The sequence below is a fragment of the Carassius gibelio genome, chromosome B10 (genome assembly GCF_023724105.1).
Source record: "Carassius gibelio isolate Cgi1373 ecotype wild population from Czech Republic chromosome B10, carGib1.2-hapl.c, whole genome shotgun sequence".
NCBI classification, from domain to species: Eukaryota; Metazoa; Chordata; class Actinopteri; order Cypriniformes; family Cyprinidae; genus Carassius; species Carassius gibelio.
Window position 1 is genome coordinate 22990918 of NC_068405.1, and position 13662 is coordinate 23004579.

Sequence of the window (13662 nt, forward strand, 5' to 3'; positions counted from 1 at the left end):
TTGTTTAACATAGCCACTTCTGGCTCAGCCAATGGCATGAATTCAGAGCAGGACTTTGTGATTGGTTGACCAGTGGGGTACATACACAGTCAAACTTCCAAAACTGCATAGTGGGATTTTATGTCATATTTATCAGAAATAATTTCAACTCGACTTATTTTTTTTAAACAATTGTTGTAATTGTTTGTAAATGTAAAATGTAAAAAGCTATTTGAAACTTTACATTCATTAAATGGTCAATTAAGAATCAATTAAATTCATAAACTTGAATCTAATGAGATATTAAGTGTTTAACTTTTGTGATTTTATTATTTAACTTAAGCAGAAACTACAAATTCTTGGAACTTCAATAACTATCTAATGGGTCTTTTTTATTATTTTATTTTTTGTTATGATTCTGATTTGTTGTAAATATAAGATGTTTTTTTCAGCTGCATCTGACTCATTTTACAATATGTAAATTGGAAATTCATAGTACTTCAATAACTATCTAATGAGGCATTCATCTTTTTTTTATTATTATGAGACTTATTTGTAAATATAGTAATTTACTCTGCTATAGCTGACATATATTACAATATTTAAATTATACATTCAGCTGAAATTATAACTTGTTAATTCATAGAATTTCCATAACATCTAATGGTAAGTTTAACATTTTAAAAGTAGATTTACATTTTAATAGCTTATGAATTTGTTTTAATTATATAATATCTTATTCTCAGCTGCATCGGACACATTATACAGTATTTCTTGATGTTCCTCAGGTGCTTCAGAACATGGTGCACTGTGCGGACCTCAGTAACCCCACCAAACCCCTGCAGCTGTACAAACAGTGGACGGACCGCATCATGGAGGAGTTCTTCAGTCAGGGCGACCGAGAGCGGGAGCGAGGGATGGAGATCAGCCCCATGTGTGACAAACACAACGCCTCTGTAGAGAAGTCTCAGGTAGCTTCATCACTTCTGGATCTGTGTTTCTTCCTTCTACCCTACTATGAGTCCAAAAGAAAATGGTTAACTGTAAGATAAAGTGAAAAAGAAAAGACATTTTTTTTTCTATGAAATTGTTAAATCTTATAAACCATTATGAAATCAACAGACAGAACTACAAATTATTTTAAATTTGTAGTTGAAGTTTTAGTAATTTTGTTCTATACTTTAGACTTAATTTTTTGTTGAATATATGTGTGTGTGTGTGTAAATGATGCAATCTAGGAAAACCCAAAACATGGTGAAATTTACACATTTTTAGGTTTGATGCCATGTGAAAACCCTTTCCAAAGCTGCCATTATTTTGTCCATAGCTTGAACGTAACACAAGTTAAGGCTATTTGAAGTTGACTGATTGCTATGATTTTCAGGAATGTAATTTTGAGGAAAACGGGTTTAAAGTGAGACTGGTTTGACTTTCACTTCACTGGTTTAATGAGCCATCTGTCAGGAGCGCTATACTACATCAGTACACAAATAGACTAACGTTACCCTGAAGAGGACAGTTCTCCCTCGTTTATCTGATCAACCCTTGAATGTTTAGACAGCACGAATAGTGTAGTCATTGGACTCCTCCTCTTTAGTGACTTCATCAGATCCTTTATCTCTTGGTGTGAAATAGTCCATTATAACCTCCTTTAGAGCACTGACATCACCACGATTGAGCAGACTGAGATGAGCAACATTAAGTGAGCAGCTACTTCAGACTCTTGTTCCATCTCACCATATTTACAATAAAAACTAATCAACTTTGCAAGACATAGTGAACACCTTTTATTATAAATGGTAGGTGGTTTATTTTGATACTGCACACCTCTGAAGCACATTCTTAACACGAGAGAGAGAGAGAGAGAGAGAGAGACTAAACAACTGCATTTTCAGAGATAATAGACAAGATGTTAAAGAGTAATAATTGAATGAAAACTTAAGTTTGACCAAAAATTGACATTCCTTTTTCAAATCTCCTGAAGTTTTCCCAGATCACATCTCACACACACATACACATATAATGTATGTATGTATGTATGTATGTATGTATATATATATATATATATATATATATATATATATGAAATGAAATGAAATTAAAAATGTAAACTTTAAATAGCAATTAATGCTATGGAAATATGAATCAAATTGAATCAGTGTAAGTGTAATTCTCACGGCCATCTCTGTCTCCAGGTGGGCTTCATTGACTACATCGTGCACCCGCTGTGGGAGACGTGGGCCGACCTCGTCCACCCGGACGCCCAGGACATCCTGGACACATTAGAGGACAACAGAGAGTGGTACCAGAGCACCATCCCACAGAGCCCGTCTCCCGCTCCCGACCAATCCGAGGACGGCAGCCGCTCCGCCGGAGCAGACAAGTTCCAGTTCGAACTGACGCTGGAGGAGGACGGAGAATCAGACACGGAGAAAGACAGCGGCAGCCAGGCCGAGGAAGAGGAGGAGGAGGATGAAGAAGAAGAGGACGACAACAGCTGTAGTGATTCCAAAACTCTCATCACACAGGACTCGGAATCCACTGAGATTCCAGAAGCGGAGGAGGGAATATCGGAGGAGGTTTCCACAGAACCCAGCATGGTGGAGGAGGACGATGAGGAAGACGAGGAGGAGCAGTCAGCAGACACGTAGCAGCACGTCTGGACGGCCCAAACTAGCTGCCGCGACACAAATATTTAATAATAGACAATGAAATTGAGTTCCAAAGCGCACGTTGCACTCCGAGACCTCGGCCGCTCCTCTCTCGCTCTCTTTCTCTTTTCCGTCTCTCTACGAGCTGCCTGGAGACGAGAGGACACTAAGACTTCAGTAGGTTGTCGTTTTATTTGCACTCAGGAATAATATTTAGTCCTCTGTTTTTTCAAGCTTGGTTTGTTTACCTCCTCCTCCTCGTCCTCGGTGGTTCTCTGTGGACAGTGACAGAGAGGAAATTCTCCGCACAAAGCAATCAGAGGAGACGCCAGCGGGGATTCAAAGAGACCTTCTTTTCTACGTTTGAAGTCTTCCTAAACTTTTGACCGAGAAAAATTTCACAAAAGACAAAAACAGCCAAGAGCTGTCATGGCCTCTTCGATGATTTTGTACGGTATACACAGATTTTTTACATAATTACTTTTTAAATAACAAAACAGCAGCTGTGCGTTTTTGAGGAAACTCCGCGTGAAGAGTAACTTGCGAGTACGTGACATGGGTTGTGCGTTCGCCACCGTATTCACATCACTGCTGTCCCACACCGTCCTTTCTGAAGCAGTCCTTACATCTTTGTCTCTTTTACTTCGTCAAACACTTTACCTCCAACGAGCCTCTTAATACACCTACAGATGATTTATGTGCGTTCAATTCATATCTGATTTATTTCTGCCTTGTTTTGGAGCAGTTATTTCAGCAACACTGCACTTGAAGCCTGTAAAAAAAAAAATATATATATATATATATGTATAAAATATGTAAAATATAACTTTAAAGTATTAACATTACAAGCACCTAATTAATATTAATACACTAAGTCTCATATATATATATATATATATATTAGGGGTGTAACGATACGCGTATTCGTATTGAACCGTTCGGTACGACGCTTTCGGTTCGGTACGCGGTACGCATTATGTATACCGAACGGTTCGTTGGAGTAATGAATTATATTTGAAAAAAAAAAAAAAAAAAGAGAGAGATAGAAATATAATGATATGCGTTCAACAAGGTAGCCCAATAACCCAAACAACGTAACAGGCAACGCCCCTGACACTCCCGAAGAAGAAAAAAACACCATCTTATATGTTTATGTTAGGCTACTCAGCAGGCGCTCGCTCACTCAGTACGCGCTGAAGGCTCGTTGCAAAATAGCCAATGCGTTTAACAGACTAGAAATGAGAAGATCCCCCAATAACCAACAGGTCTGGTGTTTGGGTGCACTTTGGATTCCCTTTAAGCTATAATGGTGATGGCAAGAGAGTGGTGGATAAAAAAACAACGGTATGTCGCATCTGCAACATGACAGGGTACACCAGCGGGAATAAAAAAAAAAAAAAAAAAAAAACACCAGCGGGAATATCTGGGATATATGCGTCAGTACTATCTGGGAAAAGACGAAAAAAAGGAGAAACATGCACGCAGCAAACTATCCCTGCAGCATTTAGAAACTATAGCTTACAGGGAATCCAACCCAAACACCAGACCTGTTGGTTATTTTAGGATCTTATATTTCTGGTCTGTTAAATGCATTAGACATTTTGCAACGAGCCTTCAGCGCGTGCTGAGTGAGCGAGCGCCTTAGGTCACATATCGCTCCTAAAAACGCGTGGAAAACGCTAAGCACGTCTTTCTCCTCCTTTCCAAAGCGCTCGGGCAGAAGCGCTCATGAGGCGTCTGTCTTTGCTAAGCAACAATGACGTGCTCTCTCCATGAGACGCGGAAATTTCAGCGAAGGATAAATGGATTTGCAGCTCTAAAAATCGCTTGCAGTAGTTCTGCTACTAAATTTATTTCAAAATTTCAATCCATATACAACTACGATCAGCTGTTCCTTCATCTTGGCTGAGCTCTCAACCTTGTTACGGGAAAGGATGAAGCTGATTGGTTGGTTCTTGTCACATGACCCGCGGTGCGCTTGCGGCATTCTGAAAAGTTGAGATGTTTTTACATTTTGCTGTATCTAAAACGTATCGAACCGAACCGTGACATCAGTGTATCGTATCGAACCGAACCGTGAATTTTGTGAACCGTTACACCCCTAATATATATATATATATATATATATATATATATATATAATGACACATATTAATGCAAATAATATGAATTATTAAAATATTCATATACATTACAGGCATCAAGTAATGTGTAACCAAACATAGGGCTTTTAAGAACTTTATTATTGATGTTTGTTTAACTGCTCAGACTGACAAAAAAACATTCAGCCATTTATCTGCAGCACTTCCATTATGAAGATTTTTTTATAGCGTGTGAGACTGATTTTCTTTCCTTTTGCCTTGTTTAGTTTTCACCTGCTGGATCTCACACGCTGAGCGCCTGAAACTAAAACTCCCAGAAACCACATCCATCCTGTGCATGCGTATTCTACAGTCGGAGAGTGTTTGTCATGCAATGCCTTTCAAAATCCCCTGTTTCCCCATCCGTCCTCATTCATTAGATCAGAGATCTCCTCTTAGGGCTAGATGCAGTTAAGCGTCACAATCCACATTTCCATTTCATGCCCAAACTTCCCTCGCGCTCCGGACACGCACTATGTGACACGTGGCTTTTAATAAGGACTTATTTATATCTGTATATGGTTTTAATTTATTGTTTGGCTTCTGTTTGAAAGCAGTACTGTAGACCATCACCTGTAGCATCGAGCGTGTGGACTTGTAAGTTACTGGCCTCCTGTTTTTGGTCGTGTACATAGAACAAACTTTTTAAAGTCTGTAGTTAATATAATACGCTCACAGAAACTTGAAACCTGGCTCGAGTTGAACTGATTCTGTTATTTAAGTTTGTGCCATGATATTCTTTCCTCACCAGATGACCTTACCTGATTATTTTTTTTGTTATATATCTCTATATTTTTTGTTTGTTTGTGTTTTTTCCCCCGCTGTTTACAACAATGTATTTATTTTGCTGTATATATTGTAATGTTTGTTGTAAATGATGACAGATTCTAAACTTCATCCCGGATGGAGTTGCTGTATTTGGTAAACTCTTGTTGAGAGAATGTTTATTATTATAAATAATATCCAATGTAAAAACAAAAAAATGACGACGATGATGATAATATTCTGTATAAAAACGAGAAGGTCACCTTCAAACGTGTTTCTGGAGATCTGGGGAAAGCCAAACCATTAGAGACGAGTCACGCTGGCGTTTGGCCCCAGGGCTGTGCCTTAACTTAAAAACTCTGTTTGTGTCTGTTTGGTCTCTTTACGTGTTTCAAAGAACGATGTCTGCTGCCAGGGTATCAGGGCATCTTATGCGCCGCATTTAAAGCTAAAGCTTAGGATGCCTTGGGTTACTTCTTTTCATTTGTAGGTCCAAAAAAAGTGGCACCGCGGCTGCAATAGTCCCAGGACGGATCGGTTTGCCCTAGAGGTGCTTGGCTGCTTGTGATCTTTTACTTTCATGCTGTTCTTTAACTTCGTTCAGGTACCATCTGCTACCTTCATCTCATCCAGCCTTGTAGATGTGCTTGTGCACTAAACTGAACGAGTCCTAGAGTTTCAGATGTTAGATGAGCATACTTTGACACGCATACTGTAGATTTTAGCAGCCCTGGACCAAAGCCAATCGTGGCTATTATTATTAATTACTGCTATTTTTTCAGTTTCATTAAAAGGATAACATTTGATAAGTTCTGCTGATTAAAAACTGAAACACTTCTTTCAGTCTCTTACAGTCTTTTGCTGGTACTGTAGATCCATCTCCCATCAGTTTCAAGTCCATAAACAAGAAAAAAGACAGAAAAAAACATTTTATATGCAACAAATGAAATAAAAGCATGGGTTGATTCCACACGTGTGTTGTTTGTTTGTATCTGTCGCAGATGTTAAGCTTGAGATGTCTTGGTAAGCTGAAGAACATGATTTGCTTTGGTTGCTCAATATCCTGATGAGCCAAAGCGAAAGTCTTGTGAAGTCTTCGAGGTTTCTGCGCCATCTAGTGGACGCGCAGCGAACAACATGCGTCACTATCGAGGTTTGCTCTAGTTTTCGTTCAGAAGAGGCTGTTGCATCAAATACACTGGTACTATTTTATATACTGAACATTTTATTTTTACAATATAATATAAATGATAAATAAATAGATTAAATATTCTGCATCAAACACGGACCGTAGGAACCGAGCTGAAATTAACGTGTGAAATCAGTCATGCGAATGTATTTTTAGTAATATAAACTGGACAGTTTTAATGGATCTAAAATCTAACTAAATAGTCAATATTATATCCTTTATAATGCAAAATTATCTGAAAAAGAACATCAGCGCCTTCAGTTGAATATAAAGTAAAACTGTAGATCTGCCTCCACCTTGTGGCCACACAGAGTAACTACTTCGTTTCCAAGCGACTGATAAAAAGTAATAGTAAATATTATTTTTGAGATTTATAATCTTTTCAATTTATGTTTTATAAATTTAAGTTTCAATTTATGTCCCCATCTAAAATTAATCAGTTCGTTGATAATCTCTTATTATTATTATAAGCGCATATCTATAAATATATATGCGTGGTTTTATATTTATATCAATAAATAAATTACATCGTGTCTTCTCTGTGATAAAGGTAATACTGTGGCAATAATAGTGGCATGTTTAGTACTCTTACAATGTATGCACGGACATCACGTGGGTATAAAACCACTGTATGCTTGCTATCGTTCATCTTTGAATGGTAAAATGGGGGGGGGGGGCTTACCTTATAAACATTTACCATGGTAATCGTGGTTCTGCCTAAACTCCCTATAGACACTGCTACAAAGAAATAAACCTTAAAATCAGACTCCGCTATTGTCGAAAATATGCTGGTATGGTAAAATAACGCGTTTGAAAAAACAAGTTCAGTGTAAACCACTGATATAAAAGCGAACATAAAAATGTATGCGGAGTTATTCACCGATCAAACATTTTGTAATATAGATTATAAGATCCACTCATAAATCTCTTTAAAATCTGTATTAGCTCAAAACAACGATTGTCTTCGAAAATGAAGCCACATTACGATTGATTTATTTCACTGCTGACTACATCCTGAAATAATGCTGCTGAAGCACTGAAAACGTGAGAATCTTTTTTTTATATGTAGAATAAGGATGCAACAGTCGGATTGAGCTAAATAAATAAAAATTGTTTCGGTTTTGTTTGTGTGTTTGCTTCTCAACGGAATGAATCGACTCAAAACGAGCTTTACCAAACTGATAGAAATCAAAGGGGAGCATCTCTTTAGAAATGAATGTGCTTTGTCATGCTTGTCTTTACCCTTTACTTCCGGTAGGTGGCAGTGAAGCCCAAACAACGCCATTAAACTAACCATTAAAGTGGAGAAATCATTATGAGGGATCAAATATTCCTTCATCTTCTGAGATAAAAGTGTTAATTTGAAGTGAATAGACCATTTGTTGCTTACTGTAACTTTAATACAGTATGCTTTTAAAAACGTAGGTCTAAGTTAGACTCGTCCAGAATTATCGTCGTGACGTATTGTGTGCAATAAAACACAAACATACCAATTTAAGATTACCTCTAAGGGAATATAAAGACACGTATTTTAACGTTGTATTGTATATAATTATCAAGATGCCTACTCAGGGGCGATTTTCATTTTAGGGGGACTCAGGCCCAATGAGGGTATAATAATAATAGAAAAATAACAATAAATATATAAATAAAATACAAAATGTTTGACTAATAAGGTAGGGTTTATACTAAACTTATTGCATTATTCCACTGTATTGCATAGATAGGTAAAACATTTGAGTACTGAGTAAGCCAAATACAAACCTAAAACACCAGTTTACTGTACAAACACGAAATTTTACTTTTTGTTCACATTTCTAGTACAACCCTCTTTCTTTAGCTCAAGTAGCCTATACAAACCTCTTTGCCACATGCATTGTGATATGTTTTATATTTAAAGTATTTTTAAAATAAAAATGGCATGATCAATTTATAAAGTGTGTTTATGTGTGTTCATTTTCAACTGTATTCATGATAAAGAACTGCACAGATGCAGATATTATAACAATCTATCGTTAAATGTACTCATCCTTTGTTTCTCAGTCTCCTGATTGAAGAACATGCTGGAGGACAGGGAAGAAACGATCGACTAGGCGTTCACGAATTAGTGTACAGTTTATGGAGCTAATCGAAAAAATTTAGGGGGGCTGAGTAGTCAAAAATGGCCTAGCGACGCACGTGTACCTACTCAAGCACAATCAGCCAATCAGCATCGAGTGTTTACTTTCAGCGCTGAGGAGTGTTGAGAAATGAAACTTCGCAGGGGAGACTAGCCTCTCTTCTGGTACATCAATCAATCATAGAGACGTAAATTACGTGATATTAGTTTGAATGTCTCCCGCTGCGCTGATAGTGTAATGTGTTAGATGTTAACTGCACCACGCAGCAACAGCTAAATTCCTTCTTCAATGGAAGCAACAAAGCAAGTGTTAAAAATCATTTTAATATGTTTTAATATGCGCCGCGAAGCAGACAGTCACTGAAAATAATGGGATAGTATTTTGTCTCACTGCTTCCATCCAACAATACGCCTTGTTATCTATCTGAGATATTTAAAGGTCAAATTGGATGGATTAGAAGCACACAGACCGGATGATGTCCTCCAGTGGTGGAAAAGACGAATTTCCAAGATTAAGCAAAGTAACACGCCATGTACTTTGCATTCCAGCCAGTGCACCATCGGAGAGGGCTTTCAGTATTTTGCGGTCGCATACTGGAGTAGAGACAGATCAAACTGAAGCTCTCAACAGTATATTTTTCTTACTTTTTTCTTACTTTTTTACTTTATTTCTATGTTCTAAGTTCCTTGTTTATGTTCATCCATTTAATTAAACGCAAATAAAACGAAACATTTATTTTCCGTTTCTTTATTATATTATATTCAGCAGGTGAAAAAAATAACAGAGTAGCAGGCAGAATATGTAATGTATAAAAAAAAAAAAAAACTACTATACGTTTACCAGCGGGATTTTGCAGGCGGGAGCGGGACGAAACTTGATTGTTTGCGGGCGGGAGCGGGAGGAAATAACATATTTTTGCGGGAGCGTCTCTAGTTCTGAGCACAGACGTGCCGTGCTACTAGTTATTATTCGCTTGAATTGGTCATGAGTCTACGCTACAATACGTCTAGAGTGCCCCCTACTGGATAAGTGGCAAAGAATAATAATAAAAAAAAGGTCTAATCATAGACTGTAAAAAAATGCGCTACACATGGCATTTTAAAAACCGGAAATTTTATTTATAGTTCGATTATGGATATTTCACATCATGTTCGAACGCATATTCCAATATCGAATAAAAAGTGATGGCCCTACTGTCCATGTCCAGAAAGGTCATAAAAACATCATCAAAGTAGCCCATGTGACTGACATCAGAGGGTCAGTTAGAATTTTTTGAAGCATCGAAAATAAATTTTGGTCCAAAAATAGCAAAAACTACGACTTTATTCAGCATTGTTTTCTCTTTCGTGTCTGTTGTAAAATTTCAAAACACTGCAGTTTAGTGGTATCCGGTTCACGAACGAATCATTCATCCATCACTACTACTCTTGCACCCAATCAATAAGTCCACCTTAAATATTGATACAAAAATAAAATAACGATACACTGGAATATAGTGATTAATATTATTATTACTGTTGTAGTTGTTGTCTAAAATTGAACACCATTGCAATGTAAACAAATTACAGGCTAAATTTGTTATTCATATCCTTCACACTGCACTTTGATGTCAGATATATTATGCATTTTATATTGACATTGATATTTTTACATTTAATTCCAGATAAATATTATTCAGTTTACAGGCTAAAGTGGTCTTGCTGTTGTAAACACTGTCGCTATTGTAAAAAAAAAAAAAAAGAATTTATATATATATATATATATATATATATATATATATATATATATATATATATATATATATATATGCGTCACATTTAAAATATAATTATATTTGAATTCATTTCTGACTTGTTATTTTTATAATGATAATTCAGAGAATGAGAAAATATGAATACCTATTACCAGTGTTGAGATAATTATTTTTAAGGCACTCTATGTGTTAAAAAATAAGTACTGTAATATAATAAAAGTTTAGTCAAACAACATAAAAAATACCAGATCTCTCGATGCCTTTGGAACTTTTTGGACCTCAAACAGCACGCTAGCCAGTCCCTCCAGAAAAACGCGATTATGCGATAGCGTGATTTAATGCATAATCAGCCAAGGGCCGCATATTTATGCGGGGGTCGCATTTTTTCGCCGCATAAAATCCCAATTTCAGGAAGAAAAATATGCGGAGGTAGCAGGATTTCATAATAATAATAAATTTTCGTTGCAAAAAATGTCACATATATCTTAGCAGAAAGTGGAAAAAAGTTGCGTTTACTTCACACAAGTAAATCGCCATTATTTCCCAATGGGAACCTTATGAAGTGACGTAATTGCACGACGTGAACATCATCTGTGAAGCCCGCTGTGAAACCAGGGTGAAGGACGCAAATCATTCTCAGTGGGGCAAATTATTTTGAGAGAGGGATGAGGATGGGCGAATGATAGGCCAGTGTTAAAGGCTACACAGTTAGCTTTCATTTTCACAGTGGACTGTTGTAGTTTCATTCAGAAGTTGATGCACCTCTACAGTTGTAAGATTGTACTTTTTTTGTTACAGAATAGTACCAAAACCTTACAGTTGTAAGTATATTAGTAGTATGTAAAATAATTTACGTTGCAATAAGAGATTCAACTTTGCAATTCCTGTAAAACAGCATTTGTGTATTTGTGTGTATATTTTATTTGTATTCATTTTTACAGAAGTAGTGGAATATTCCTTTTGTAAAGCTAGAGAACTTGTTTGACTCAATGTTTTGTAAGTTTGAGCCATGTGTTAATTAAGGTCTGAAATAAAACGGAATGAGAACTTAAATATTCTGTGATTTAGTATGCTTGCTTATCATAGGAAGTCATAAGAAATGACTCTTTACAGTAAGGTAGTAGCCTAGTGAGAACAGGGTGTTGGGGGAGGGGGGGGGGGGTCACATTTTTTTCTCTTTTTCATCAAACCGCAGTTTTTGCAAGTTCCCGCAATTTCATCGCATAAGATTGCAAAACTATCCCGCATATTCCATCGCATTTTTTAAGAAAACCGGCCGCATAATCAAGGATTTTTGCCCGCAACAATCACAAAAAAAATCCGCATTTTTCTGGAGGGACTGGCTAGCGTTACTTCTACACTACAGGTTACACACAGCAGTATAAACAACATCTGCATGTTCTCACATCACATCGTTCTTGTAAAATAATAATAATAAGTAAATAAACATCAAAATCACTTCGCTGAGAATGAAACACCACTTACCAGCTGCCACGTGTTGAAAATATCCTCTAAAAGCCGCCTTTCCACTTTCTCCGGCGAACGACAAGCGACAGACCGGAAGTCATTCATTTCCAACGGAAGGTAATGCGGGAGTGGCGTGGAGCCTCCGATACGTTCAAATATTTGAACTTCTGCGACTAGACCGTATGCGAATGCCCGACCGGATGTGATGTATTCTAATCAAAACTATAGGTGCGAGGTCAGAATTACCAATATTTTGTTAACATTAACATTATCCTTTAAACACTATTTCTGTAAAATGGTGGTTTATAATCCTTATGGCAGAAATAATTATTTAATAATTATTTAACCATTATTTATGTTGATTAGCCCCATAAAACCTACTGTTTTTATTTTGGGGGTCACCTGATTTCAATTGTGTCCGAATGTCGTGTCGTAGGCTTAACAATTAAAATGCGCATGTGGCATGAGGAATTGTCCTCATCAGATGAGGTCGTGGTCGTCAGGTGAAAGGTCATCATGTTGGTCATTTTATTTACGGTTAAATTATAATTAATAAATTGTACTAATATTATGATTGGGTGTGGGCAGGCAGTCACAAAAGTGTATGTTATTAAAAAAAAAAATTAGAGGAAATTTTGCTTTGACAAAAGGGCACTTAAGGGGCAAAGGAGTAGGTGCTCAAGTGAACCGGTTCTTTCGGACAATTCGATCAAATAAACCAGTTGGAAAAAAAATGGTTCACCGGTTCTTTTGTGCTTGATGTAATGTCATTGGCGATGACTGCCCTTCATTCAAGCCTTCGGTTTACCTGGGCTCATAACATTAGCACAGAATCAGTCACCAAAATAATCAGTTCGGTTCAGACGCGCTGTGTGTCGGTCTGCTTCACGCTGAATAACGCATGCGCAGTTATCATCAGCTCCTCGGTTCTCGAATTTGACGCGTCTGACAGAAACGGTTCTCGGTTCAGTATACGAATAAATGTCGAAATAATAATTATTTATTATTGTTCTGTGTAGTTTGAAGAGAAACTTGTTTTAATCTTTATCCCGGATATATATATATTTTTTAATCAGGAAGAGGATGGGGGGTCAAAGCGTTTTTTTGCAGGGTCTTGAGATCCCCCAAGATCCCCCCTGGCGCCGCTGGTGGGTGGAGAGGTGTGTTCAATCCCATAGTAAGATACCGAACAAATGTTAGAAAGAGAACCTTTAAAATCAGGATGACAGGACAATAACAATAACTTCTGGTGTCATGCCAAAAATTGATTGTCTGCCGAAGACTGCCCTCTGTAATCACTTTTTGGCAAGTGTAAAACTGCATTTTATGGGTTTTATAGCCCATTTAAAGGTATTTCAACAGGTTAAAAGGACTGCTTTGAGCTAAATGACTTGATTGCATTCATGAATGTTTTATTTGACAGATTATTGCTCATGCAATTCTTATTACCTGTTGGAATAAATGACCAACCAAACCCATAAAATGCAGTTTTACACTTGCCAAAAAGTGATTACAGTGGGCAATCAGTTTTCATGATTTTTTTTAGCATGACACCTGGAACAAAAAATTAACAAATACAGCAAAAAGAGCAATGAAA

General features: G+C 37.0%; 1 protein-coding gene across 12 annotated transcripts in view; it reads left to right on the plus strand.

The window, feature by feature from the left end:
* The window catches only part of LOC127966884 (cAMP-specific 3',5'-cyclic phosphodiesterase 4D), a 222559-nt gene extending 216053 nt beyond the window's left edge, over positions 1–6506 (plus strand). For all 12 annotated transcript variants that reach the window (XM_052568210.1, XM_052568212.1, XM_052568211.1 and 9 more), the window contains 2 exons: positions 768–950; positions 2175–6506. In XM_052568210.1, coding sequence (XP_052424170.1) covers positions 768–950; positions 2175–2630 — 639 coding nt within the window. In that variant the 3' untranslated portion in view covers positions 2631–6506. The remainder of the gene's footprint in view (positions 1–767; positions 951–2174) is intronic.
* The last annotated feature ends 7156 nt before the right edge of the window (positions 6507–13662 follow it).